Here is a 27,607-nt window from a genome sequence, read left to right as displayed (position 1 = left end):
TTACTTCTAGAATAAAATATAAATGAATCACTCAGCTTAGCATTTAAAGCTGTTCACAATATGGCTCTAGGCTTAACCAGACTTACTTCACATTATTCCTCTTTAGGAACTATAACTTGGCATGTCATGTTTAGCTTTTGTGATTTCCTTCCTGCCTGTAACGTACTCCCCCTCCTCATTCCTGCTTCTTACAATCCTTACCTTCCTTCAATTCTGACCATAGGTGCCACTTCCTGTGAAAAGCCTTCCTTAACTCTTTCTTCGAGTTGTCAGTGCTCACTCTTTCCTTTGGCTTGTTTTCAGTTTATCCCTTTACTTGTTGTATCCCTCAAGAGAATGAAAACTCCAGAAGGAAGAGGAAAAGAATGAGGAAGAGAGGAAAAGGAGGAAGAGGAGGAAGAGGAATAGGAAGAGGAACAGGAGGAGGAGGAAGAGAAGAAAAAAAGAAAGGAGAAAGGAAAAAGAAAGAAATGAGGGGGAAGAAAGAAAGAAAGAAGGAAAGAAGGAAAGAAAGAAAGAGAAAGAAAGAGAAAAAAAGAAAGAAAGAAAGAAAGAAAGAAAGAAAGAAAGAAAGAAAGAAAAAGAAAGGGGAGGGAGGTAGGGAGGGAGGAAGAAAGGAAGGAAGGGAGAAAGATGATGATAACCTTGGATATATGTATTATACCAGAACTCAGAATAGACATATGTATTTATGCGTGTGTGCATGTGTCTCAGGGTTTAAGTGGATACTACATTCAGAACATCAAACTAGGCTCTGATGAGGTACAAAGAATGCTTGCCCTAACACATCTTTCAGTTTAGTAAAAGAATAGGAAATCTGCAAAAATTAGCCAATATAAAACATAAGTGCATAAGACAGATGCAAACCAAGTACAATTTAAGCTCTGAAGGAGAAAGGATTGTCACTGACTAGAGAGACAAAGAAAAGCTTTGTGGATGCTGTAGCATTTGAATTGGATATATTTAAGGATATATTTGTTTGGACTGCGGTCTCTGGTTTATTAAAGTATTACCCCCTATCAGTAAGAAAGAATATTGGTAAATTTCACAAATACAAGTGAATTATGTATCTTTCATTTCCCTTGGAGACTCAACCAGCTTCAGTCAATATTTTTAATATCATAATTGTGCAAAAGATTATACTTGACAATAAAACAAAATAATTACCTAATAAAGCTACTAAAGTTTCTTATTTACAGAAGGTATGTATATGTGTGTGTGTGTGTGTGTGTGTGTGTGTGTGTGTGTGTGTGTAAGGGACACCTGGATCTGTGATTTCATTGGTATTTTGCATTCTAAAGTCTCCCTCTGCTGATGCAGATAAGAAACTTATCTGTAATTTGCAATGTCAGAGATTTGCCTGGTGCCCTGAGATTATTTCCCATGGTTAGAGAGCTAGTATGAGCCAGGGCAGGCCTTGAATCAAGGTTTCCTGACTCCAAGACTAGCCCTCTATTGGCTTTACTACACTGCCTTTTCTAAGATATTAACCTAAATTTATATTTAGCTTAATTATATGCAAAGCCCTATAAAGTCTTCTTTTTTTTTAAAACTCCCTGTCTCACACAGGCAGGAAGTGCAGGCCTGGTCCCACTCTGAAAAATACCAGAGTTTTGACTTGTTCCATTTTCCAACCTGGGTTGGTTTGCTTATATCTACCAAAAAGTCCTCATGTCCTTTTAAACTTTTATCATGGCATTGAAAAGGAAATGTTATTATACTTAAGTCAATCACATTTCACAACTGTAAATCAATCAACCCACATACATTTATTAATCTCCTTCTATGTCACAGGCACTGTGCTAAGTCCCGGGGATACAAAAAGAAGCTAAAGATGGTTTCTGCCCTTGAGGAGCTTACAATCTAATGAGGGAGACAACATACAAACAAACATATACAAAGCATCTAGGTGGCACAGTGGATACAGTGCCGGCCTCAAACACTTAATAGCTGTGTGTTTGTGGGCAAGCCACTTAACCTTGTTTGCTTCAGTTTCTTCATTTACAAAATGAGCTAGAGAAGGAAATGGCAAACTACTCCAGTATCTTTGCCAAGAAAATCTCAAGTGGAGTCAAGAAGAGCTGCACATGACTGAAAAATAACCGAAAAAACATAGGATAAATAGGGGATAATTAAAAGAAGGAAGGCACTAGGATTAAGAGGGATTGAGAAAGACTTCCTGTAAAAGATGGGATTTTAGTTGGGACTCGAAGGAAGGTGGCAGCTAGGTGGCAAAGCAGATGAAGTGCTGGACCTGGAATCAGCAAGATTCATCTTCCTGAGTTCAAATTCAGCCTCAGACACCTACTAGCTGTGTGACCCTGGGCAAGTCACTTAACCTTAATTGCCTCAGTTCCCTCATCTGAGAAGGAGATGGCAAACCACTCCAGTATCTTTGCCAAGAAAACACCTAATGAGGTCACAAAGAGTCAGACCCAACTGAAGAACAACAAAGGGAAGGCAAGGCAGCTAGATGACTGAGTGGATAGAGTGCTGGGCCTGCAATCAGTAAGACTGGAGTTCAATTCCAGCCTCAGATGTTCACTAGCTGTGTGACCCTAGGCAAGTCACTTAATCTCTGTTTGCCTTAATCCGCTGGAGAAGGAAATGGCAAACCACTCATCTTTGCCAAGAAAATCCCATAGCCAGTATTGGCATGTTATGACCCATGAGGTCATGAAGAGTTGGACACAACTGAACGACTGAACATAAAGGAAGGTGGGGAGGTCAGTAGTTGGAGCAGAAAAGGGAGAGCATCCTCGGCATGGGGGACAGCCAGAGAGAATTCCCTGAGTGGAGAGATGGAGTTTCTTGTTTGTGGAACAGCCAGGTAATAAGTGTCACTGGATAGAAGAGTACATGTTGGGAATTAAGATGTAAGAAGACTGGAAAGATAGCAGGGGGCTAGGTTATGAAGGGTCAGAAAAATGCCAGAAAAAGCATTTTGTATTTGATCCTGTAGGCAATAGGAAGCCACTTAATTTTATTGAGTGAAGGGGGGCAGGCATACCACTAGACCTACATTTTAGGAAAATCTCTTTAGTGGCTGTATGGAGAAAGGACTGAAGTAGGGCAAGATTTGAGCCAGGTAGGTCCAGGATGACTTCTAGGTTACAAGCCTGAGGGGCTGGGAGGATGGTGTTGCCCTCTATAAGAATAGAGAAGCTAGGAGGCAGGGTGGGTGAGTGGGGGAGGTTTAAGGAAAATGATAGTGAGTTCTTTTTTTGACATATTGAGTTTGAGATGTCTAAAAGGAAGTTGGAAATTCAAGACTGGAGGTCAGGATAGAGAACGGGGCAAGAAAGGTAGATTTGAGAATTATCAGCATGGAGATGGCAATTAAACCCATGGGAGCCGATGAGACCATCAAGTGCAGTAGGGAGAAGACCCAGGACAGAACCCTGAGGGGCACCAGTGGTTTAGGGAACATGATCTGGAGCAGCCTGCAAAGGAGAGAGAGAAGGAGCAGCCAGATAGGTAGGAAGAAAACCAGGAAAGAGTAGCATCACAAAAACCTAGAGAGAAGAGAGTATCAAGGAGAGAATGATCAACACAAATTATGTAATTAATATTTTAGATCCTCTGACAATAAAAATGGCTACTTTAGAAAAAAACATAAACCATATTAGACCACATCTGGGTTTATTATATTTAGTTCTAGGAATCATGTTTTAAGGATGGCATTTGTACATTAATGGTCCCAAGGAAGATAGACCAAATGGTGAAGGATCTCAAGATTATGCTATATGAAAAACAGATGAAGGAATAAGGGCTGATTATCCTGGAGAAAACAGGAAAGGAACATGATAACTGTCCTATGAATTTGAAGGGAGTATTCATATACTCCCATGATCCCAAGGGATCAGGGTCCCTTCCTGGTTAAGGGCCAGAGTGTATACCAGGAGGGCAGTGACCACACCTCTCTCCAGATCACATAATCTTGGAAGCATCAAAAACTTACAACTCCCCAGAACTAACTCTGAAAACAGCAGTGCAAAAAAGCCTGAAGCTTGAGACAGTGCCCCTCTACCCTCTATGCCAGGAACAGAGCTTAACTTTAACATAAAGTTCAAAATCAAGAAATGGCATGGAAAAATAAGTAAATGATTTAAAAAGAACCTGACCACTAAAAAGCTACTATGGAAACTGGGAGCAAGACACAAACTCAGAAGACAGTGTAGTCACAACAGTTACAAGCAAAGCCTCAAAGGAAATTTGAATTGGACATAAACCCAACAAGAACCAAAAAGAGTGCTAGAGGAAAATTTAGGTAAAGAAATGAGAGCAAAGGAAGAAAATTGTGAAAAGATAATTAACAGATTGGTAAAAGAGGCACAAAAAATACCAAAGAAAATAACACCTTAAAAAACAGAATTGGCCAAATTAAAACAAAAAGAGGTACACAAGCTCATCAAAGAAGGTAAATCCTTAAAAATTAGAATTGGACAGGTAGAAGCTAATGACTTCATAAGACATCATGAACACCAAAATAAAGTCAAAATAATGAAAAAATGGAAGAAAATATGCAATATTTCATCAGAAGAACAACTGACCTAGAAAATATATTGAGGGAGATAATATTTAACAATTATTGGAGTACATAAATGTCATGACCAAAGAAAGAACCTAGACATCATGCTTCAAGAAATTATTAAGGAAAACTACTCCAATATCCCAGAACCAGAGGATAAAAGAGAAATTGAGAAAATCTTCTTATTACCACCTGAAAGAGATCCCAAAATGAAAACTCCTAGGAATATTATAGCCAAATTCCAAATTCTAATTCCAAAGCTCCCAGGTAAAAGAGAAAATACTTCAAGCAGCCAGAAAGGAACCATTCAAATACTATGGAGCCACAGTCAGGATCAGACAAGGTTTAGCAGCTACCACATTAAAAGAATGAAGAATCTGAAATATGATATTCCAGAAGGCAAAACAACTGGGATTACAACCAACAATAACTTGCCCAGAACAAGTGAGTATAATTCTTCAAGGGAAAAAATGGATATTTAATGAAATAGAAGACTTTCAAGCATTCCTGATGAAAAGACCAGAGCTGAATAGAAAATTTGACTTTCAAATACAAGACTCAAGAGAAGCCTAAAAAGGCAAACATGAAAGAGAAATCATAAAATACTCAATAAAGTTAATTTGTTTACCTTTCTATATGGGAAGATGACAACGTAACTTCTAAGAACTTTATCATTTTTAGGGAAGTTAGAAGGATTTTACACAGAAAGAGGGTATAGGAGTGAGTTAATTATGCTGGGATGATGCAAAAAAATGGATATGTGAGAAAGAGGGATGCCCTGGGAGAAGGGGAAAGAGAGAGGAAGAATGGGGGGGGGATTTTCTCACATAAAAGAGGCATTCAAAGAAAAGCTTTTACAGTGGAGGGGAAAAGGATGGGGTGGGGACAAACAACATTTGAACTTCACTTGCACCTAATGAATAGGATGGTTTCAGAAACATCTGGAAAGACATATGAACTCATACAAATTGAAGTAAAACCAGGAAAACATTGTACATAGTGACAGTAATATTGTAATAATGATCAATTGTGAAAGACTTAGCTACTCTGATCAAGACAATGATCCAAGACAATTCCAGAGGACCCATGATGAAAAATGCTATCCACCTCCAGAGACAGAAATGGTAAACTCTGTATGCAGACTGACGCATACTTTTTAAATTTTCTTTATTTTTCTTGGAGTTTTTTGTCTACGTTTTCTTTTGCAACATGGCTAATACAGAAATACATTTTACATGACTTCACATGTTTAATTGATATCTAACGGTCTGTCTTCTCAAGGAAGGTGAGGAGCAGGAGGGAGGCAGAGAATTTGGAACTCAACATTTTAAAAAATGAATGGTAAAAATTTTGCATGTTATTGGAAAATATTTAACGAAATAAAAATATATTGGGGGAAAAAGAATTTGAAGGAATATCATGGAAGAAAGGTATTAGATACACTTGGTCTGTTTGGCCCTAAAGGCTAGACCTAGGAGTAATGAGTAGAAGCTTCAAGGAAGTAAATTTAGGCACAAGGTAAGGAAAAATTTTCTAACAATAAGAGTGATCCAAAAGTGGAATCGGTGGCCTCAGAGTACAAAGGACTAAGTTCTTCTTCATTAGCAGAGGCTGGATAATACTTGTCAGATATATTGTAGTAGGAATTCTTTTGAGTATGAATCTGATTAGATGGCCAATGAGCCCTTTTCAACTCTGAATTCTATAATTCTGTATCTTATTCTATAAAGATGGCAGAATTGAATTCTAAATCAGTTCTTCCATACTTTGAGAGAGCTGTAATTTCATCAAGGTGGGTTCTGGATTTAATGATTAAGACAATAACCCACCTTTATCCTTTGTGATTTGTCCATGTTCCACCAGATTGTCCACCTCTAGATTTCTTGATATCACATGGGCAAATGAGTACCAATGGAACAGAGTTGTTTATTGGTTTTCTCTCTGCTTTGTGTTGCTTGCCCAGTCCATCTCCTTTCCAGACTTACTGACCTTTGCTAGTACCTTTTATGCTACTTCTCCTGCTCAATTCTCCAGCGGTAATTTGGTATAGCTTATTTATGATCACCTCTCATCTTTTCACATTGCCCTTTAACTGACCTTCCCTTTTAATTATTGAGAGTCTGTAGTATTCCAAACTTTTCAACCATATATTGTCACAAGAAGAATACTAATGTTAAAAAGATGTGCGTTGCTTTATGGAGAAACTTGAGGCCATTGAACATACTATACAATGTCCCAATTATAATCCAGCCTGAAATCTTCCTCCTATTCAATTCTAGGACCAATTCATTTTTCATCTGTGGTGTCTTGTCCGATATATATAAATATATATATATATGTGTGTGTGTGTGTGTGTGTGTGTGTGTGTGTGTGTGTGTGTATGTGTATGTATGTGCATATATATATATATATATATATATATATATATATATACAGATAGATCGCACAGCGTAACATGGGCAATAAACATTCTCAAACCTCCCTCCTACCCCACTCCAGCCCCGCAAAAAAAAAAAAAAGTCAACACCTATGTCAAATGCTTATGAATGGCACTTACTTACGGAATTCTGAAATGTTCCAGGGATACATGAGACCAAAGCAAAGCTATTCACTAATAGGAACATCTGGAAGACTTCAACACAAATAAGGAAAACCTCTTCATCTTGACTTAGTATTGCTGAACTTCCTTCAAAATAGTGAACATCCTTGGCAAGTACGTATCGCCTTTTTTGAGCTTCTCTTGATGTTTTTATTCAGAAGGCTAAATAAAGTTTTCTCTGTTGTACGCCTTTCCAGAAATCTTGTATTGCTCTGATGTATTTGTATACATGTATGTGTGTGTGTATGTATATACACATATGCACAGGAAACATTTTGTTGTAGTACTTAATATTGCATTTTGTTCTACCAAATATAATGTGGCATCACAGTCAAACGATAAACACAGTGGGGTATTGGATTCTCTAGAATTTCATTTATGGAAATCTGTATGCTCCCTTCTTGTGCTATTGGTGTGTGTGTGTAGATTATTCTCATTAAAGTTTTGTAAAAACAGGAAAGTACTTATTGATATTTTTGATGGCTTTATTTCAGTAGTAACAATATCTGTGATTACTTGGCATTTTCTCACCATTAAGATGTCTTAACAATGGCTCATTAATGGCAAAATTGTTTCATTAATCACAAAATTGTATCACCTGCAGCTTGGACCTCCTCTGTTCATACTCGGTTTAGTCTAACTGTTCTTCCCATCTCTGTCTTCTTTAGAGCCATATTTATCTCTTCACGAATCTCACTGGAGAATATGATTTATATCCTATGTGTGGAGGACTGCATTGATAGAGATTCATTTATTATAGTAATCTTAACAGATCTTTACCATTTTTTATCTCTTTAGTGTCACCCTTACAGTTTCATCCTTAAATGCTTTCAGGACAATCTGTTTTAACTGGGTTTAGCAGTAAAAGTTCTATAAACACCTTTCTCCTTCTACCACTGCTCTCCATTCTACGAGACAACAGTGCTCAAATCCTCTGTCATCCTCCTCCATAAGATTCTGTAAATAAGTTTATATTCTAAGTCAATAATATCCTGAGCTGCCACGGCTCTCTGCTTGGCAATGAGATCATATGTTTGCTGGCTAAGGCAGTGCGACCCCTGGCAAGTCACTTAACTATTCCATGCCTTAGGCAACTCTTAAAGAGTTTCAGTGGCAGAAAAAGTGTTAACCTGCATTGGTAGAGGGAGTTTCCTCATCTGGGAATTCCCCAATATTGATGAAATCACAGATCTAATCCCTATCTCTAGTCAGCAGTCAATCAGTATGCCAGGGACTGTTGCTACTAATTAGAGATATAAAGGAAAGCAAAAACAATCCCTGCCTTGAAGGAGCTCACATTCTGGCAAAAAAGACAACATTCAAATAATTGAGTCAGAAAACTATTTATGTGTGTGTATATGTATGTACAAACAAACACACATACGGTGCACATGGAATGTTATTCCTATATAGTGCAACAAGATACTATAGCAATTATGCAGTTAAATCAATTATATTTGTTTCCATCTATTAATCTTCTTGATTAACACACACACACACACACACACACAGAAATTTAAAAATCTAAGTCTCAGTTGCCCCATCTATAAAATGGGAGTAATAGCTGCACTCACAGTGCTGTTTTGAGGAAAATATGTTATCTTAAAGCACTATATAAATGTAAGCTATTAGTATTGTTACTTGCAAACTAAACTAGTGAGAAAAGATGATTCTAAAGTTAACATTCAGCTCATTTTAATCGTTACTTTTTCCTCACTGCTACATAGTCTCCTTCGTTGAAATATGCTGTCTTTTATTTTAGGGTTTCCTCCTGTCATTTAAAAAAAATCATACAATTCTGACAAGGTAATACAATTCTGAGTTTGATCTTTAACCACTGAAAAATGTATTCTAGATTATATTTACAACAGCATTATTTATCTCTATAGAACAAATGATAATTCTCTTCCCACAACCCACACCTCCCCCCAAAAAGAATAAAGTACTAACATTTTAAAATTAGGCACTATATACATACACATTTAACATAAGTTGTTACCTTCTGCTATTCCTGCCAACCCCTAAAGGCATTTAGAAAATTTTTTAGTAACCATATTTTGCTCCACTGTACATATCAGTTTAGTTGTAGAGTACAAGAACACTCCAGGAATGCACAATGGATTTATTTCTGGGCATTTACAATTGTAATTTAATTGTGGCAAATGGATCCATGACCACTATCATGATATAGAATGTCCTCAAAGCTTTAATCTATTAAAGCTTAAATTCCATTCAATACTTCTTGGGGCAACTGAATGACTTAATTTCTGATGACATTATCAGTACTAACTCAGCCAAGATGGATAGCCAGGCTGTGATCATATCACGCCAACAAAACTAACTAAAAAGAAAAAAAAAACTTCCACCAAAATTTGAGCATTGGTTTTTATTGTTTCTTTTTGGTCTACACAATGCTGAATAAAGTTGTTTTTTTTTTTCAGTGAATTGAATAAAGTAGAGCTGGATTTACCATATCATCCAATAGTTCTAGTGCCATAAAGAAAAATACCTCTGGTTATGTTCACAAGCCTTTTTTTTTGTTTGTTTGTTTTACATGATGCAAAGTAATCTGCTTGAATCAGTTCTCACTTTCCAGCTGGGTTTTGGAGTTGCTTAGGGGCTACTAGGGAGTGCAGCGATAAAACACTAGGTCTGAAGTCAGGAAGATCTGAGTTTGAATGTGGCCTCAGACACTTACTAGCTATGTGACCCTGGGCAAATCACTTAACCCCTATTTGCCTCAGTTCCTCATCTGTAAAATGGAGGCACACTGGAGAAAGAAATGGCAAACGACTCCAGTATCTTTGCCAAGAAAACCCCAAGTCTATGGAGTCACAAACAGTGAGACACGACTGAATGGCTGGACATGATACATCCTCTGAGTGCTTAGCTTGTTTGGGGGGCAGCTGGTGGTGAAGTGGATAGAATGTTGGGTCTAGAGTCAAGAAGACCTGGGTTCAGATCCAGCCTCAGACACTATCTAGCTGTGCGAACCTGGACAAATCGCTTAATCTCTGTTTCCCTCAGTTTCTTCATTTGTAAAATGTGGATAATAATAGCACCTACCTCCCTGGGCTGTTGTGGGGATCAAATGAGATAATAACTGTAAAGTACTAAACATAGTGCCTGGCACATAGTAAGAACGATGTAAATGTTAGCTATTGTTATTATAATTCTCTGAGCTACACTGCATTCCTACTAGACTGTCACAAACTGCAGCCATTTCCTGTAATGGTCTTCCTTTTAGATTCTGGTATATGCAAAAATAAAATTCCAAATTATAGTCTCTCTCTCCAAGAGAAATGATTTTATCAAAGCAAAGGAAGTACAGGAAGAGCAAAATGGCACATATCTTCTTTCATTATTCTCCCTAACACTTCTTCCCATCTCTCCCTTCTCATCCCAACCCCCACCACCATTACCCTCCAATACACACCAAAAAACCTCCTCTTGGGCTCTTCAGTGTCTGATACAGGACCCTGAGAAAACTAAGAGAAGGGTGATTTTTCATCACTTAATGAATAGAAGGATGTAAATCAGGAAAATGGAGAATTTGACTGAGGATGTTTGACTGCTGTGATGACAACTGTCGTTTAGTTGCTAGAGGAATATATGAAGTCATTAGAAATAAGTTCCAAGAAATACACTGAGTATGGCAAAGGGCACCAGAGACCATAGCCAACTTAGAGCTGACAACATGACTACTGAAAATGAGCTGTAGTGGAAAACAGAGATTCCTCAAAGCCTGGATCGGAAGAGTGACTCAATGTTGAGTGAGATATCATACCATTTATTTCCATTCACTTAAATATGATTTCACCTTACAAATAACGGAACTCATTTTTAGCAATTTAAAGTAAGATAATGAGCACCAAGAGAAAAAAAAGAAGGAAAAGGAAACTTGAAGGAACTACATGCTGTTTGTATTTTTCATGGAACAAATGTCTGGAAAAAAATACATATTAAAGAAGACAGTTCTATAGAGAAGCTAGTGGAAAAACAAGAGGATTAGATATGTATTCCATGTTATTATTATTATTATTATTTCTCTGAGCAACACTGTTATCCTACTAGACTGTCACAAACTGTCGCATATATGAGATATATATTTGTGTATGTATATGTACATGTATGTATATGTACTTAGATGCCTTGTCACAGGAAGATGAAGAATGGGTTTATATTTCTAGACCTTCATATTAAGTAAAACCACTAAGTACAACTGAAACTCGATGCTCTTTTGGCCAACCTCACAAGTTCCCAGATAGACATAATTTTACTCACTGGGAAAATAACTACATCAGCATTATAGGACATGCTTATAGTTATAGATTTTCATCAGAAAGGATTTGCTCTTTTGTAACATATTATATCAGCGAAATAAGTGGTGCCCTAAATAGTACACCGAGGCCTGACGCAGAGACTCAGTGAGAGCAGCCAAGTTCTATTTTAGACTCACTCTCTAAGTCAACCTGTCAGGAAGAGTTAGGAGTATACCACAGTAAGGGTAAGGAGTGCCCTTTCTTGCTCATTCTTGATCTTTATAACTGATCACGACTGTTTTGGAAGAGCTACAGAGACCCTTCCTATACAATGCAAATGCTAGCTTTCTGGACTATCTCTAGCCTGGGAAAAGAGAGAAGAATAAGCACATGAAAGACTAATGGTGGGCAATATCTACAAAAGGAGATTCTTATTAGAAAGTAGGTACTATAGCCACAAATAAATATTTGTCTATCATTCCAGAGGATAAATGTAAACCATCTAGAAGGTTCCAAGTATGAAAAAAATATTAGGTATAAGAGTTCTTTAAAGGATCTTTAATTAGATATTAACAGTCAGGTTTTAACTGGTACAGAACAATTACACAAAACATTCTACTTTTTAAAGTCCTTTTTAAAACCTATGAATTTTAAAAAGATATTCAGAAGACAAAGTGACATACCCTAAATTAGTGCTGTCAACATGTCCTCCCTAATTTTCCATTAACTTCTTGGGTAGAAGGTCATAAATGTCAAGGTACTCTGACCTCCCTCCACGAGGGATTCCAGCATCAGGTGTGAGTTGGGTTAAATGACCTTGCAGGTCCCTTCCAGTTCTAAGATTCCCCAATTCTGATACATGCATGCCCTAGAAAATATGGAATAGATCAGAAGATGTTAAGAATGAGTTGCTGCTGACCCGTTAAGAAAAAGTCATCTCTCTCATAGTGTTTCCAGTGCTCTCTGTGACCAAAATCCTGAGCAGTCCACAGCATGACCTGGCACACAAAACTTCCCTAATGTCAACATCGTAAGGAGAATAATTCATCATGGAGCAGAGTATAGGTAGCAACTCACAAAGTCTAAGAAAGATTCCCAGGGGACACTACCATTCAGTGCAAGGTGAGGCACGGGTTAAGTAGCCTGCACTGACAAGTGAAGTGGCCAGAGCTGCCAACTAAAAGCTATTTCTAGGATCCACTCCCCCTACATCTCTGCCTGAAGAAATCCTTTTTATTCAAGGCCCAGATCAGCTGCTACCTCCTCTAGAAAGCTTGCCCTGATTGCCATCATCCATGCAAAAGAATTAGGGGGCCACACAGGACTAGAAGTCATTGTTTATTTTTATTCTTATTAGACAAGATTCCTTGATAAATACAACCCCAGAAACAATTCTTTTCAACTAACCTCTGATTATTAACATGTGAATCATAAAATAATTATATATCTCTGCTGATTATTAACAATTGAAATAAAATACAGAGACATACTCACCAAAGGACAAAATGGAAGATGTCATGAGCAAAGCCCAAATGAAAGTGGGGTTCCTTAATCACAATGAGCCCCTCCAGATGTGGGGTTCCTTAATCACAATGAGCCCCTCCAGATGTGGGGTTCCTTAATCACAATGAGACCCTCCAGATGCTATCTGGAATTGATACTGTGCTATAATTTCACTAAGACCTAGAACATTACAGGGCCTCAGCAATAAGATCTATAGTCAATCAAAATTGTTCAGCCCAATAATCCATATAGGAAAAACTAAATGGATGAAATATGCTTATTTACTATACTTCAATACATAATAGGATAGCAAATTGATTGAGTTAGTAAAGCAATATTTAGAACTGGGACAGGCATTGCAAATGGAGAATGTATTGGGCCAAGAACTGATCGGGAGAAAAATCGTCTGGATAGTATACTGCATCATATTTTTTCACCCGAGTCATTCACTGGCTCAAAGACCCACCTTTTTGGAAAATCAAAACAAATATTCGCCCAGGGACTCTGTATGGTCAAGTCTTATAATATCAAATGGATAAAAGTTGTAGTTTACCCAGAGGACGATGGAGAGATGTGTAATTGGTGCAAGTAGGTTGGTTCATACTTCCAATGATGAGCTATGTGTGAGAAGTGGTATCAGAAATATTATCAAGAAAACCTATGATCAGGAAAGATTGAGAGCTGGACTTGTATTTAAGGCAAAGGATAGCTAGAGTGATGAACTGGCAGCCACTAAATGTAAAAAGACCTATGAAAAAGCTTCTAGCACCTTGAATGGATCCTCTGTGCAGAATGTATAGAACACACATAAGAACTACAGAAGATAAGAATCATACAGAAAGCATGAAAAGGCTGTGATCTGTACTTACAAAAGGAATATGCACATTGAAGAGATCGTAGATAATCTGAAGTACTGAGAACTAATAAAAACTCAAATTCTAACTGCTAGTTCTAAGTGCATATTTATGTTTGTTATTCATGAGGTAATGGTGCTCTGTCTTCTTATGTTTTCTCTAGAGATCTATATTAAGTAACTTCAAAAACCTATTGTGCTAAATGTTAAAGCCTTTTTAAAAAAGCAAATATTAGGAAAAGGAAACCAAAAGTTCCAAATTATCTTCTTGGTAGAAAAAGCATAAATATATAGATATACCTATATGTGTATGTATGTATGTATATATATGGAGAGAGAGAAAGACAGAGACAGAGAGGGAGAGAATTCCAGTAATACGCTGGTTAACTGGGATGGCTGGTGAATGGGTGGCTCTAAGTGTTCTAATAAGTCAGGGGTTAGTTAGATGGTCTATGTAGTAAAATTGTCAGGACAAGAACATAGGGACCTACATCTGAGACTTTTTTAAAAGATTAGAGTTTGTCTATCTTTCAATTACATATATTTAGAAATATAACACTCTGCAGATTTTCTATCTAGTAGACACCATCAATCTCATGCTCAATATATTTTCAAAAGACCTCTTTAAAATATGAAATTAAAGATATCTTTTGTGGTTTTATCTTTTTTGTGGCTTTAAACCCAAAGGGGAAAATAATATCTTTCCTCAGATTTTATCCAGCTGGAAAATGAAAGTTGATAAAAAGTGAAAGTTTAAATTATAACATTAGGGATAGTTCTAAAAGACAATGGGGTAACTGAAGAGAGATGATATAAAATGTAAATAAATACCAACTTATTTCTAGTTGATATTTTATTTAGAAAATGAATTTATTTAGAAAAATCAATCTAAACTAGACATTGAATCAATTTTTCCTCTCTGATCAAAACTGTGCCTTTGATAGGTGAAAAGCAGGAGTAGAAAGCAGAAAGAAAGTTTAAGAAGTTTTCAGGAAACTAAAAAATGGTCAATAAATGGTTTGTAACCTAATCTGCAAACCAGAGATGACATAGATTTTCCTGTATTAGCCACAATTTTAAGAACCTTACTTTATGACCTTTGGTGGCTGTAAATAGCATATGAATGTCCTTCGAGGTGAATCCTGAAGGTTTTTGTGTACAAGTCCTCAAATCTTTTGGGGCTGCATCAGTCTCTTTGATTTAGGATCACAGACAGAGCTGGAAGGAACCGTAGAGGTCATTCAGTCTAAAGTTTAGACTCTAAACTTTTCATTTTACAAATAAAGAAATACGGCCCAGAGATGTTAAGACTACACAGCTAGTAAATGGCAGAGCTGGGATTCAAACTGAGGTTCTGTGGCTCTAGGTCTTTCCACTGTGCCATGTTGTTACCTCTTCAAGTTAGTCAAGCTGCCAGCTACCCCAGGAGCCCATCTGACCATTGAACCAGGATGCTACTGTATTTCCTTCTCAGGAACACTTCAGTATCATCCACAATTACTGTTTTCTGAATTGAAGGTCTACCATAGCAGTGTCAAACGTTATCTGGCTGCTGGTGCAGCCCATGTCATTGGGAAATATCTAACAAAATTAACAAAAATACAGTAGAAGATAGATAATGCTAATATGTGATTTTCTAAGTCAACATACAATCCACAAGAATTTACTTAAGGATTAATGGCCTAGTCTGACATCATTGGTCTTCCAGATGCAGGGCATTTACTGGGATGGGTGTTCTCCTAACTATTCTACGATTTCCAGATTACAAGCGAGAGTAGTTATTTTTTCCATACAGTGTAAACTTGTAATGTGATCTTTACTCGTAATGCATCTTTACTAGACGATTATGAAATTTCTAGTTTTTTTCTTCAGTTTGTATTTTATAAAAACACCCTTCTCCTTCACTCTTTATTATATTTACTCCTTAGTCTAGGCTTTTATATTCTTACCAACTACTTCTAACTGGTCTCCTTGGCTCCAATCTCTTATCTCTCCACCAGAACAAAAAGTAAAATCATCACTGGTTTCTTATTGCTGACAATACAAAATCCAAACCACTCAGTCTGTAATTCAAGGGTCTTTACCATCTAGCCTCAACCTACCTTTTCAAACTCATTCCCATTTCCCTAAAACCTCTACTAAAGACATCACAACTTATTCTTTTTTCCCAAATGTGCCATGCTTCCAAATGCCCATTTTGCTCATACCATTTTTTATGCCCTCCTTCCTCCTTTCTGCCTATTTAAATCTTTTTTTTTAAAAAAAGAGAACTAAGTCAAATTCTAACATCTGTATAAAATACTCTCTGAACTGCCTAAAAATGATGTTGCCTCTTCTCAGTTCCTGTAGCAATTGTCTACCAATAATCTGGCAATTAATTATGCACTGCCTTGTGACATTTTGTCTATTATCCAGTGACCCAGGGCAAATCCCTTAATTGTACTGGACTTCAGTTTATTCATCTATAGAATAAGAAGAATAATAGTTATATTATCTGTTGCATAGCACTGATGTTAGGAACAAATGAGATAATGCCATGTAAAGTACTTCCAAAATGTAAAGGGCTATATAAATATCAGCTACTGTTTTTTGAAACTGTTATTTAAATCTTGAATTGTTAATTCTTCTTGTCTCTTCAACTATGCTATAAGCTCCTTTAAGGCAGAGACTCTATCTCAAACTTGTTTGCATATACTATAGTGTATAGAGTATATTACTGTAATATGGTATGTATAGAGTGCTTACTTTAGTGTCTTGTACATAATTGGCACTAAATGTTTGTTGATTTTACTTGACTTACTTCTTAAAGTTGTTATTAATAGGCCATTAGTATATTCCTTGTTCAGCTGAGTTTTTATGTAATATGTGCCTTATAATCCATATGCCATTATCTGCCAATGGATAAATAAGTAAATGGACACATCTCTATAGCCAAAATTAAGAATACTTAGGACATCAAAAACCTTATAGATTATAAGTTCTGACTTGAGCTAGGAAGAATAAACAAATTCTAATACTTTTTGTCTGGCTTTCAAACAAATATGTTCTTAAAGCCATTAATGGCCCCAATGTTCTATTTAATAAACTATAACACATCAACATTAATGATATTTTCATCTCTATAAGTTGTGTTCAATTATTTTTAGTACTTAGTTCCTTAATGTCATGTCCTACATTTCTTCAATTCTTCAAAAGTCTCTCCATGGATTTCTTCCTTCGACATAGGATTCATTTACAAATGGCTATTTACTGATGGTTACCTTATAGGGAGGCATAGTGGAAAAAGTATTGACCTGGGAGCCAAGAGACCTGTGAGTAGGTAAGGTTCTAGTCTTGACTCTGCTACTAATTTTGCAGTCTTGGGTGAATCATTCAGTCTCTCCAGGCCTTAGTTTTCTCACCTAGAAAATGAAGAAGTTGAACTAGAATTGGAAGCTCCTTCTAGCTCTAATGTTCTATGAATCTGTGATACTTCAACAGCTCAAGACTCACTAAACCTAAGCAGGGTCCCTCTGATCATTTAAATATAGGTACACCAAGATGGAAATGAGTGAGTTTTTACCTGTGGGTGCCAATGTTTCTGACCTTTCAACTTTTTGTCTTACCTGTCTTTATATCTCTTCACCTCATCTCCAGATGACCATTAGATTTATAATGAAGGTTTACTTGGATACTCTTTATTTCTGTCCTTAACTAGCTAGGTAATCTTTAAGTCATATCACTTAATTTCCTAATCTGTAAAATAAAATTGGCCTAGATGATCTCTAAAGTCCCTTCTACTTTGGTATAAAACCAGCTACTTTATGATCTGTTGTTCAGTATTAAGTATCTTCTGCTTAATTAGCCATCTTCTATCACCTGCTAACCCATTCAGCTGAATAGTGTAATAAAATGCTACGCAAGCTTAAAGAATATATCTTATATTGTTACATCTTATATTCTTATGTTCTTATATTTTATATTAGAAGGGGTGAATGTTTTGAGTCATTCTATATTTCACCAGGTGACGCTATGTTGGCAAACAACAACAACAACACAACACCAAAAATCTCCAAACTATCACTTTGCTCAAATGATTGTGGTTGTTGTTTGTCCTTCATTCTTGAAAAGGACCGTGACATCAGGAAGGTGATGCCATGACTTGCGAGTGAATCAGATTTAAGTGAGGGAGGGCTGTGCAAAGTCACTCTCTCCTACAGAGTCATCTGGGTCCAGTGGCAATATATGGATCAGGACAACTGGAGACGGTCCTGAATGCAGTGGGAGACCTTGGCCTTTTTAAGCTAAGATCTTTCCCAGGTCTCAGTTTGACTGAAGCAATGCCATTCGATGATCAAGGTTAGGTAAGAAATGAGGCAAAGAATGGCTTCTTTTACCTAGTCAAAAAAAAAATTATTCTGGGAGGGGAAGAACCTCAGGGTTTCTGGCCAAAACAATTGCTATTTACACTAACTCAGAGCCACCAGGGCCCAAATAATAACCAAGTGAGCCTTGGGATGGCACCTATTGTTGGCCAGTCAATGAGAGCCAGAGTGATTTGGGTTTAAGGCAAGGTCCTAAAGAAAGAAATCTAGCCCGTAAATCCCAAGATATCTTTCAAGAAAATAGTACCTAGAGGGAAGAGGACTAAATGCAGTTACACTTAGGTCTTAATGGAAGCTGAGGAGGGGCAGGTTTAGATTACTTATCAGGAAAATGATAAGTGCCCATGTGATAACTGGAATTTGGCAAGGTCTATTAAACCAAGTGATGAATGTGTCCCTAACAAACTCCAAAGGAAATGAGAGCAAATAAAAGTAAAAATACATTTCAGAAGAACAGGACGAGATAAAGAAACAAAAATTCAGAAGAAAACATACTAACATCCCCAACTCTCTTTCCTAGTTGAAATGTTTGACAGGATATACATGAAGACAGGGTCAATACCATCAAATGCAAGAACTAGAATGGACTTTAGTGATCCTCTAGCCCAATCCCTCTCATTTTACAGATAAAGAAACTGAGAGAGAATAATGGTATTGTCTAAGGTGGTAACTAGAAGAATTAGGAGTTGAACTCAGGGTCCTCCGACTCCAAATACAATGTCCTTTGCAGTGTTCTATTACTTGAACTTGATATAACGCTGGCTCCTAGATAAAGGAAATTTTATTGTATATGTCTTTATATATAAGCCCTGATTAAAAAAGATACACCCATATTCTGAATCATATGATTCTGAATCATATAATATAGGCTGTAGATGTGAGTTTGAAATTATAAACACAATTATCCCTTTTAATTAACAACAATAAAACCTCCCCCAGGCCTGATATCCAGAGAAACATGGTTGCTCCTAACTCCTAAAATGCCTGGAGAGCCACAAATGAATGATTTCCTATCTTTTCTCTCTTCTTTTCCTCAACTTGCCCTCCAGAAACATAGTAAGAATATTTCTGGCAGTAGTAGACTGAAGAGTCATCCCCTTACCAAATTTTGCTACAAGATCCAGAATTTAGACTTATGCCAAGGTCTGAAATGTACCACATTAGTGAAGGACTTCTTCTTATAGATAATGTTTGCCACCTAAATTTTCAGCAGGATAAGTACTTTCAATTAGGCATTTTAGGTAAAGTTGCCACAATGGGGAAAATTTGAGGCAAATTAGAATGAAATCATGAAAGAAAAAAGATTGTAGTCTTATTATCAATAACTGTCAAGAATTTTAAAGAGTTGGGCTCATGGGAATAGCAAGACTGTCAGAATTCACTGAGCTGTGGCTTCCATGGGAATCTTACATATATCAGCCCCACTCTTTGTAAAGCAGAGCTGTAGAAAAAGCAGAAATTTCATATTTTAGACACATTTTAGAGGGATTGTGAATCAAGATTTCTGAAAAACAAACACCACCTTGAAAAACAAACAAAAAAAAGTTAGAACTGCACTAAATGGACGTTGGCACAAACCTGAATATTCATCTATTCTTATGAAGTTTTAGCAGACTCACAGGAAAGAATGCCATCTGTGGCCCTGAAACATAAGATTTAGAGCTAGAAGGGATGTCTGAGATCCTGGGGTCCAAACAAAGGAGAGAACTGATTTGCTCAAAGTCACAGTGCATTTTAATGGCAGAATCAGGACAAGCATCTACTTCTAGGCTAATGTTATTTTCTACCTCACCATTCTGTCTTCCAGAAAGTTACACAAATAAGGGGGTGGAAAGTGGGGAGAAGGTATACTGAAATCAGGTAATCACAGGTGAAAGCAGGGACTTATCAGCACATAAATCATTTTAAACGCCTTTCTTTACTTGCGTATAACAGCAACCCGTTATTATTTAATTTATGTTCACTTGTCTGCATGTCATTAAGTTGTTCTTTATCAGTGTTTTCTATCTTAAGCTGTAAATAGTGAACACAGTGCAGGCTAATGCTCCTGATGAGGGTGATGGCATATAGATACGTAGGCTTATATTTGTACCACGCTCTTAGGTATGGAGATTAGATTTCCCTTTTGAAAATCATGTGGAAAAAAAAATGAAGAATGTACAACCAGTTATATCAATCATTCATTTCCCTGAAAATGCTGATGGCTTCCTAATTTATTTATCAGAGAGCAAAGTCAGCATGCTAATTGAGTTATTAAAGATCATCAATACTAAGAAGAAATAAACTCTGCATCCTGGATCAGCTGCTTTTTGTTTTAGCAACAGCAGCTAATGATAAATGCCTTCAAAAATAGACTGGCTGATGTTCTCCAGACTCTACAGCTCTGGTAGACACTGCCTGTGTAGTCTCAGTATTCTCAGTAGAAGGAAACAAATAGGAAGCAAATACATAGTAGGTGGGTCTCCTTACTCCATCCCAGTGACCTACCATTAGCAAATGGTAAAATTCAAGTACTTTAGTAGTGAAATCCATCAGCAAAATAACCCACCTTACCCAACCAACAATAAGTCAATTACCAAGTCCTTATCAAATATTGAAAGTGAAAATATAATCTGACCTTTTGGAGCTTTACCAATTAATTTTTGAGTGCACTTTAAAATGAGCAATTTGGTTTATAACCATTCAACTCCATGGAGTTTTCAAAGGTACAATGGGTGCCCTGCTTGGGAACAAAGGAAAAAAGAAACAGTCTTGTACTTCTTAGTCTCTCTCATACAATATATCTCACCTCCACACTACAGCACTAACAGGCTGCCTGCTACAAAAAGGGCACAGGTTACTTTATAGCCCTTGTAGGGAGTGCTGGAACATTTTCCCCATTCTCTCTTTCTGACATTTGAGTATGAGGATAATGAAGTCGGTTTACCCTGCGAAGTGCATGGCAATGGATGGGGCTGCTAACTAGGAGAGATTGGAGAAAGAAAGGGACGGAAGAGCCAAAAGGGAGAGAAGAAACAATTGGGGCAAAGAAGAGAAATCTGGAGGGTTCTGTCCTCACTTTATACAGGGAAAGGGCCCAGAAAGATAGGAGAACATTCAAAACCCTCACTCCCCTGGCTTGATCAACTGGTGGGACAGGTAGCCATGTTAAGGACCTGGAAACACTATAAGGAATGCTAGGAAGTTAGAAAGGGAGACCTTCAAGGCCCCCGACTCTAAATCAGCAGCAAAGAATAGACCAAAAGAGACAAGGATTTTGGTTTTGTTTTTCTCCTATTAATAAAACTTTATTCTGTAATATTGTGAACTGCATTTTTACAAGTGGGAATTCAGACTCAGTATACTGGGTAGGGAGTGGCATGGTACCACACACATAGATATCTTACCAGGTCTCCTGGGTAGAGGCTTCAGGCAAAGAGAAATCTCTAAAGGGTATTATCTAACATTAGAATCTCTAACAAAGGACTTATACAATAGTAACATTTCACTTTAGAAGTCGACCACAGTAAAGCTATCAAGTGGTAGACTTGATAAAGTCATAGGGTAATATCTCTACCCTGGGTCATCTTGAATAATTTCCTTTTTGAAAACTCTATGGCTTGTATGTGGACTACTATGCCCCAGGGAAGAATTCCTTATCTAGATTACTCTCTATAAGGGCTCATAAAGATGACCAAAATTACAACCCAGTTTCATTTGCTAGAAGAAAAGAACTGATTAAAGTCTAACTTTGAATCCTTTCTGAGAAAAGGAAATGGGAAAGAAATCGAACTATAGAATTTCAACTCAACTAAATATATTTTTAAAAATTAATCTTGCTTTTTGTAAACATCAAAGCAACCAAACAGACCTCAATAATCAAAATAATGAGTAAGATTAATATGGTAGTGTGGAAGGAAACAATGAATAGGATTTGGAGTACAAAGGCCCTGATTCCACTGCTGACTGTACCAGTAAATAGCTATACAACCATGAATTAGTTACTTCATGCCTCTGGACCTTGGTTTTATTATCTGCATGCAGTGAGGGCATGAATCTTTGCCAGCCTCTCAAGAGCAGGGCAGTTTGTTCCCTATCCTTTCCCAGTATTTTCCCAATGCAGCCCTGGGATGATTTGCATGGCTCAGACCAGCTGCCCTGGGAGAAGACGAGAGGGGAAACCTAAATGGAAAGGGAATGGGCTTACCCCCTTCAAGCTCCCCACATGGAAGGTACTGATAGAAGGGTAAGATGTGCCACTTTGACACCGAGAGAGGGAAAAGATAAATAGGACAAATTCACCTTAATTAAGCTAGCAGTGGGAAATAGAGACTTAACTGAGGGCAGTAGAAGGCAGTTCCCATAGCATCTGAAGAATCCTTTGTTTATGGAATGTAGTTAAGATATTAAGTTATTTAAAAAGAAAAGAATGAAGTAGACCAGAAATATTTTGGCTTCAGAGGCATGAAAGAGATATGATAATATCGGCAAAAAGTTTGGCTGGGAGGTGAGAGGTGAACAAATGACCAATGCAAGCTTCCCCCTCACTGGAGTCCATAATGAGTCACAGGGAGTATGCAGGTCTTTGGAATGAAGTGTCTCCCTATCCCACTCAAAGAAGGAGTAAAAAAAATTCTCCTGACCCTATGAGATTCCTATATCCTTTACCATGTAAATAAGACCTCTTCTGTATGACCCCTTTCAAGCTTGAGTTGCTTACAAGGACAACAGAGGCTGTATTTGAATCCAGGTTTTCCTATAACCAGCTTGCTATCCCATGTATCATGCCTCCTCCTTTCTCCCTCTCTGACACCTTAATCACATACACAATATAGGAAATAGTTCTTCCTTTCCAACCATGCTCCATGTGAAGGCACCTGTCCTTATGACAGCCCATTGACTTACATTTCAAGTAGGAAAGAAAACAAGGGTTCTACAATTCTCCATGCATTTTTTGGTTGCTCTAAATTTAAGACATCTGCTTAGAACTCCAAAACAACAGCCTTGTGTATGCTCTGAAGATATGGTGTAAGAAGCCAAATCTTCAGAGTTGAAACAAAGCAGAGGAATGGGTTAAATTTATCTAGTGCATCTGAGCAATAAAGATAAGAAATTTGTAATCTGTATTAATGAAGGAGAAAAAAAAAACCAGAGCAAAACCAGTTTTCCAATATGAACGATCATGAATCTGCTGGATAATTTACTTGGCATGGTTTCATTTTGACTATGTAGCTCTGGCCTTGAAATTCAAAGAGATGCTTTCTCCCTTTCAAAATGTGGCAGTGATAGTAATAATGATGTTTTCTTAGGAAGAAAAATGCCTAGGTGGATTTCATATTTCTATCTTCAAATAAGAAAATATAATACTATTTTTCCTTACCGGTAAGTTGCAACTTCAAGGTTAAGGCCTGTTTTCACTTGTAATAGTTCCTGGTAGTCCTTTAGTCGATCTGTGAGGGTCATGGTCAAATTCTGCTTTTCATCTTCCAGGAAGTCGATTACTCTCTAAACAGAAAGAAGAGCTTTTACTTTAGGGGAAAAATGTTTTATTGAATCAAAAACTCGTGCTGACAAATTTCAGTCACTATATGAAATAAAACCCATTAGAGTTTGTTAAAGATGCAGGCCACATGATTTTGAATATGGCATACTATATACATACAAATATTTTAATAAGGTTGAAATAAAACTCTGAAATAAAGCATATTTCAATTGGCTTAAATGTTATATACTACGGAGTATACAGTACTTTTCTGTCAACATTATGCTTTCCTCAGTATCATTTTTTCTAGTACAGTATTCTAAAGAAGGAAATTAATTCAATGAGTCAATCAAAATCCAGAGAATAGAGTCCACACTAGAATTTAGAGATTAAAAAACTAATTTTTAAAGGTTCAAAAATTTTTTCGAAAATATTTGTAAAAGTTAAAAATTTTAACAAGTCCTCAAATCTAAATCAAGAATTTCTGGTTCCTTAAAAAACAAAAACATGCTATTTCTCAGTTATACACATATAAAAAAATTGTACTACAAATCCTATCATATTTTGAAGTCCCAGTTCAGGAAATATATTTAGTAACTGATTAAAATTAAATTTTTAATTTTGAAGATTTAATTATACAAATTAACATTCCTGAAAACTGAAAACTTAGCTTTTGCATTTGCCAAAATCATTGTTCTTTAATGTAAATGCAATGTAAACAGTACAATAGTTTCATTTCAGGCATTTTATGATTTTGTGCTTCTTAATGAATCTTAAATTGACTTTCTGCCTGGAGAAAAGAGTAACAAGGGTAAAATTCCATAAATAGAAATAAATTCATTTGGCATTCACCACTTTCCTTTAAAAGATATCATTGTTTCCTAATTCTAAATGACACAAAATTGCTCTTTTAATCACTTACCTTTGTAGTACTAAATCAGACACTTGTTAAAGGTTAGAATTAGGTTTCCTTTTCTATGTTGCTATAGTTGCTAATAAAAGGGGCTTGCTAAATTGGTTCCTCAAAAGAGAATGATGATTTACTATCACAAATCCAAGAGTCAATCCCAATAATAATCAGATAAGCAGTTTTTTGTATCTCTTAAACCATATAACAATATGCTGTTTAACTGATAGTTATGTTGTTTTAGTCACTTTAAAAGAGACAAACACAATTAACCAATTTGATACGTTTATAGTATCAGTCTTAGATCTGTCATCTAATCAAACCACTTTATTTTACAGATGAGGAAACTGAGGCCCACTCAAAGAAGTTAAATGACTTGCTCAAGGTCATACAACTAATAAATGGTAGAACTGGGACTCAAGCCTGCTTCCCATGATTCTATATACCTCTCTCTTTTTAAAAAATTTTATTTTATTTTTAATTTATGGAATAAAACAAGCATTTCCATTACATAGTACAATAATAAAAGATGATTGCACATGAAACTGTAAATCTACTATGCATAACTTGCTAATCCTTTCAAATATGCAACAAAATTACCATGAAAATTTCTTTTTTTCCCTTTTTTCTTTCCTCTTCTTTCCCTTTTTTCCTTCTCTCCCCACCTAAGAGATGGCTGCCATTAGACACAAATAGATATGTGTGAGTGTGTGTGTGTGTATATGTGTATTTATTCTATATATACTTCTATTTATCAGTTCTTTTTCTGAAGGCGGATAACATCTTTCTTCATATGTCCTTTATATTTATAGTTTATTTGGGTATTTATAATAGTCAAAATAACTTATTTGCTCAAAGTCTATTCTATACACCTTTCTCAATTTACTACAACATTAATACGTTATCTCCAAAAGAGGGCAGGGTCATTTAGCTAACAGGTGAAGCAGGCCATAAATAAATGAAGCTAGGAATCTCAGGTTCCTCAACTTTAAAATGAGGGCTTTGGATTAGAACTCTCTAAGACCCCTTCCTAACTGAAAAAATTCCTTTCAGTTTGTTGAATTACATCACTCTGATTCGTGAGAGTAAAGAACCCACATTCTATGGGCATTTTGCATGCCTTCTCATCCCCTCAATATCCCTCCCTCTTGTTTTTCACAGAAATTTAAAGGTCAGGCCAGAAAAGAAAAAAGAAATCTTGGGTCTGTTCTGTAGAGATTATGGTTTGTTAATCCAGAAAGAATTAACTCCCTTTTAACAGTACTGATTGATTCAGCACTCTGCTGTTGATGAGCATTGCAAAAATGCCAACGACACACAAATGATACATTTGTGTTCATATTCTCTAATCCATATATCATAATCCATTCAAGAAAATTGATCAGAAAGATTTTCCAGACATACTTCAACATCCTTAGTCAAAGAACTTAGTCAATACAACTAAGTGGATTAATACATTTTGGAAAGCTTTTCTATTTTATGCATACAGGATTTTCTGGTTAACAGTGACAACTAGAAAACCCAACTGGTCAGCATTCCTGTTAATCAAGGTTTTGTCATATCAGCTTTATGGCAAAAGCAGTTTCACTAACTCAGAAGGTCTTAGGCAACAGGGGATTTGTTTTAGAGGCAGCATCACAGCCTGATTCTTAATGATTGTCCAACTCATTATATTGAAAGTATGGGGTTGGGGTACCCAACTAGATTACAAACTGAAAGGAGGTACCCTGTATTAAACTTTTGTATGCCTCAGGGAACACATCACAGCATTGGGCACATGAAAGATACCCAATAGATATTTGCTAATTTGACTGACACTAGACTGGAGGTGTTATATAAGGTTTGTTGTCATTTAAGCAAAGGACTAATTGGCTTATAAAACTCTTAAAAAACTAAAAAGTTTTTTAAGGAAGTAATATAACAATGATTATGATAAAATATGTATATCATACCTACATTTGAAGTATTTTTACATTTATTATTTATTCATAAGAATTCTGTGAGATTAGTAAAGAGCATACTGTTCTTCCCAATCTAGAAACAGAGATACTGAGACACAGAGAAGTTAGCTGCATTGCCCAAAAAGATGAAGCTAGTTTCAAGTTGATGTCTCAAGAAAGGATCGCAGGTCTCCTGCCTTCTCAAAATATCCAATTTCATTTCTGTCTTACCTAAAAAGGCCACAAAATCAAAACAGCACAGTTTGCTGCAAACTGATCTCGTAAAGTACGCAGTTACATAATTTTAAAATTACTACCTCAGAGAACCACTCCCCAAACAATCAGGATTATTTCCAATAAAGTCTGGTGCAGACTGAAGGAGGCCTGTGCCAACTGCATCCTATGTAAATACTATACAACTCCAGAAGTCATTATTTACTTTTAAGAAAGTATGACTTTTGCTTTTCCTAGATATTCACTGGTTATATTAATCCAGTGCAAGAGGTAGGGTAAGATCTTGCAAAATGTCATACCCAGTCAGTATTTTTCATGATTCCTTAGAAGTAAAATCAGACTTATATTTGTAACATTATCCAATATTATATATGATTAAGCTATTTATCACATATTCCCGCCATTCCTGTCATTTTCTAGGACAAGAAAAGGAGCTCCTCATTATATATAACCCAGTGATGAACCAAATGTTTTTTCTTACAAATTAAGATGGGGGTGACACGTCCCTATATGAAAGATTCATGGCTTCCAAAAGGCGACCCTGACACAGCAGAGAGAGCCCCACCCCCACCTGCTGGATGGAAATGCTTGAGGCCATTGCCCAGAACAGTTAGTTTTCTCATACGTTCCTCCTTTCTCCGCCTCCAAATACTGACATGCGTGCAAGGGCGGATGAGAGAACTTCCCAGCATTTGCCCCTAATTTGGTTTTCTCTGAGATCGTTCCCTGGTGTGAACACTCCCTGGTGGTTAGGCACGTTTGCCACTGAAACAATACCCTTCAATATCAGACAAGTGGGGCACTATACATTTGCCTCTAAAGAATCCTGCTCCCCAAAAGTACTCAGACACCAAAGCGAAATTCCACTCCCCCGAACCGCTGGTGCATTGACCCCGCCCCAGGGAGGCCAGAAAAGTCGCCGACTCATGGACTGCTGTGGGGGAAGGCTCGGC

General features: G+C 36.8%; 1 protein-coding gene across 1 annotated transcript in view; it reads right to left on the bottom strand.

Annotated features, from left to right (window-relative positions):
• Positions 1 to 27,607, bottom strand: part of SYNM (synemin) — a 42,258-nt gene that overhangs the window by 13,409 nt on the left and 1,242 nt on the right. The window contains exon 2 of the mRNA XM_036735643.1: positions 23,472 to 23,596. Coding sequence (XP_036591538.1) covers positions 23,472 to 23,596 — 125 coding nt within the window. The remainder of the gene's footprint in view (positions 1 to 23,471; positions 23,597 to 27,607) is intronic.

The sequence above is a fragment of the Trichosurus vulpecula genome, chromosome 8 (genome assembly GCF_011100635.1).
Source record: "Trichosurus vulpecula isolate mTriVul1 chromosome 8, mTriVul1.pri, whole genome shotgun sequence".
NCBI classification, from domain to species: Eukaryota; Metazoa; Chordata; class Mammalia; order Diprotodontia; family Phalangeridae; genus Trichosurus; species Trichosurus vulpecula.
This window is presented reverse-complemented; position numbering and strand designations above follow the sequence as displayed.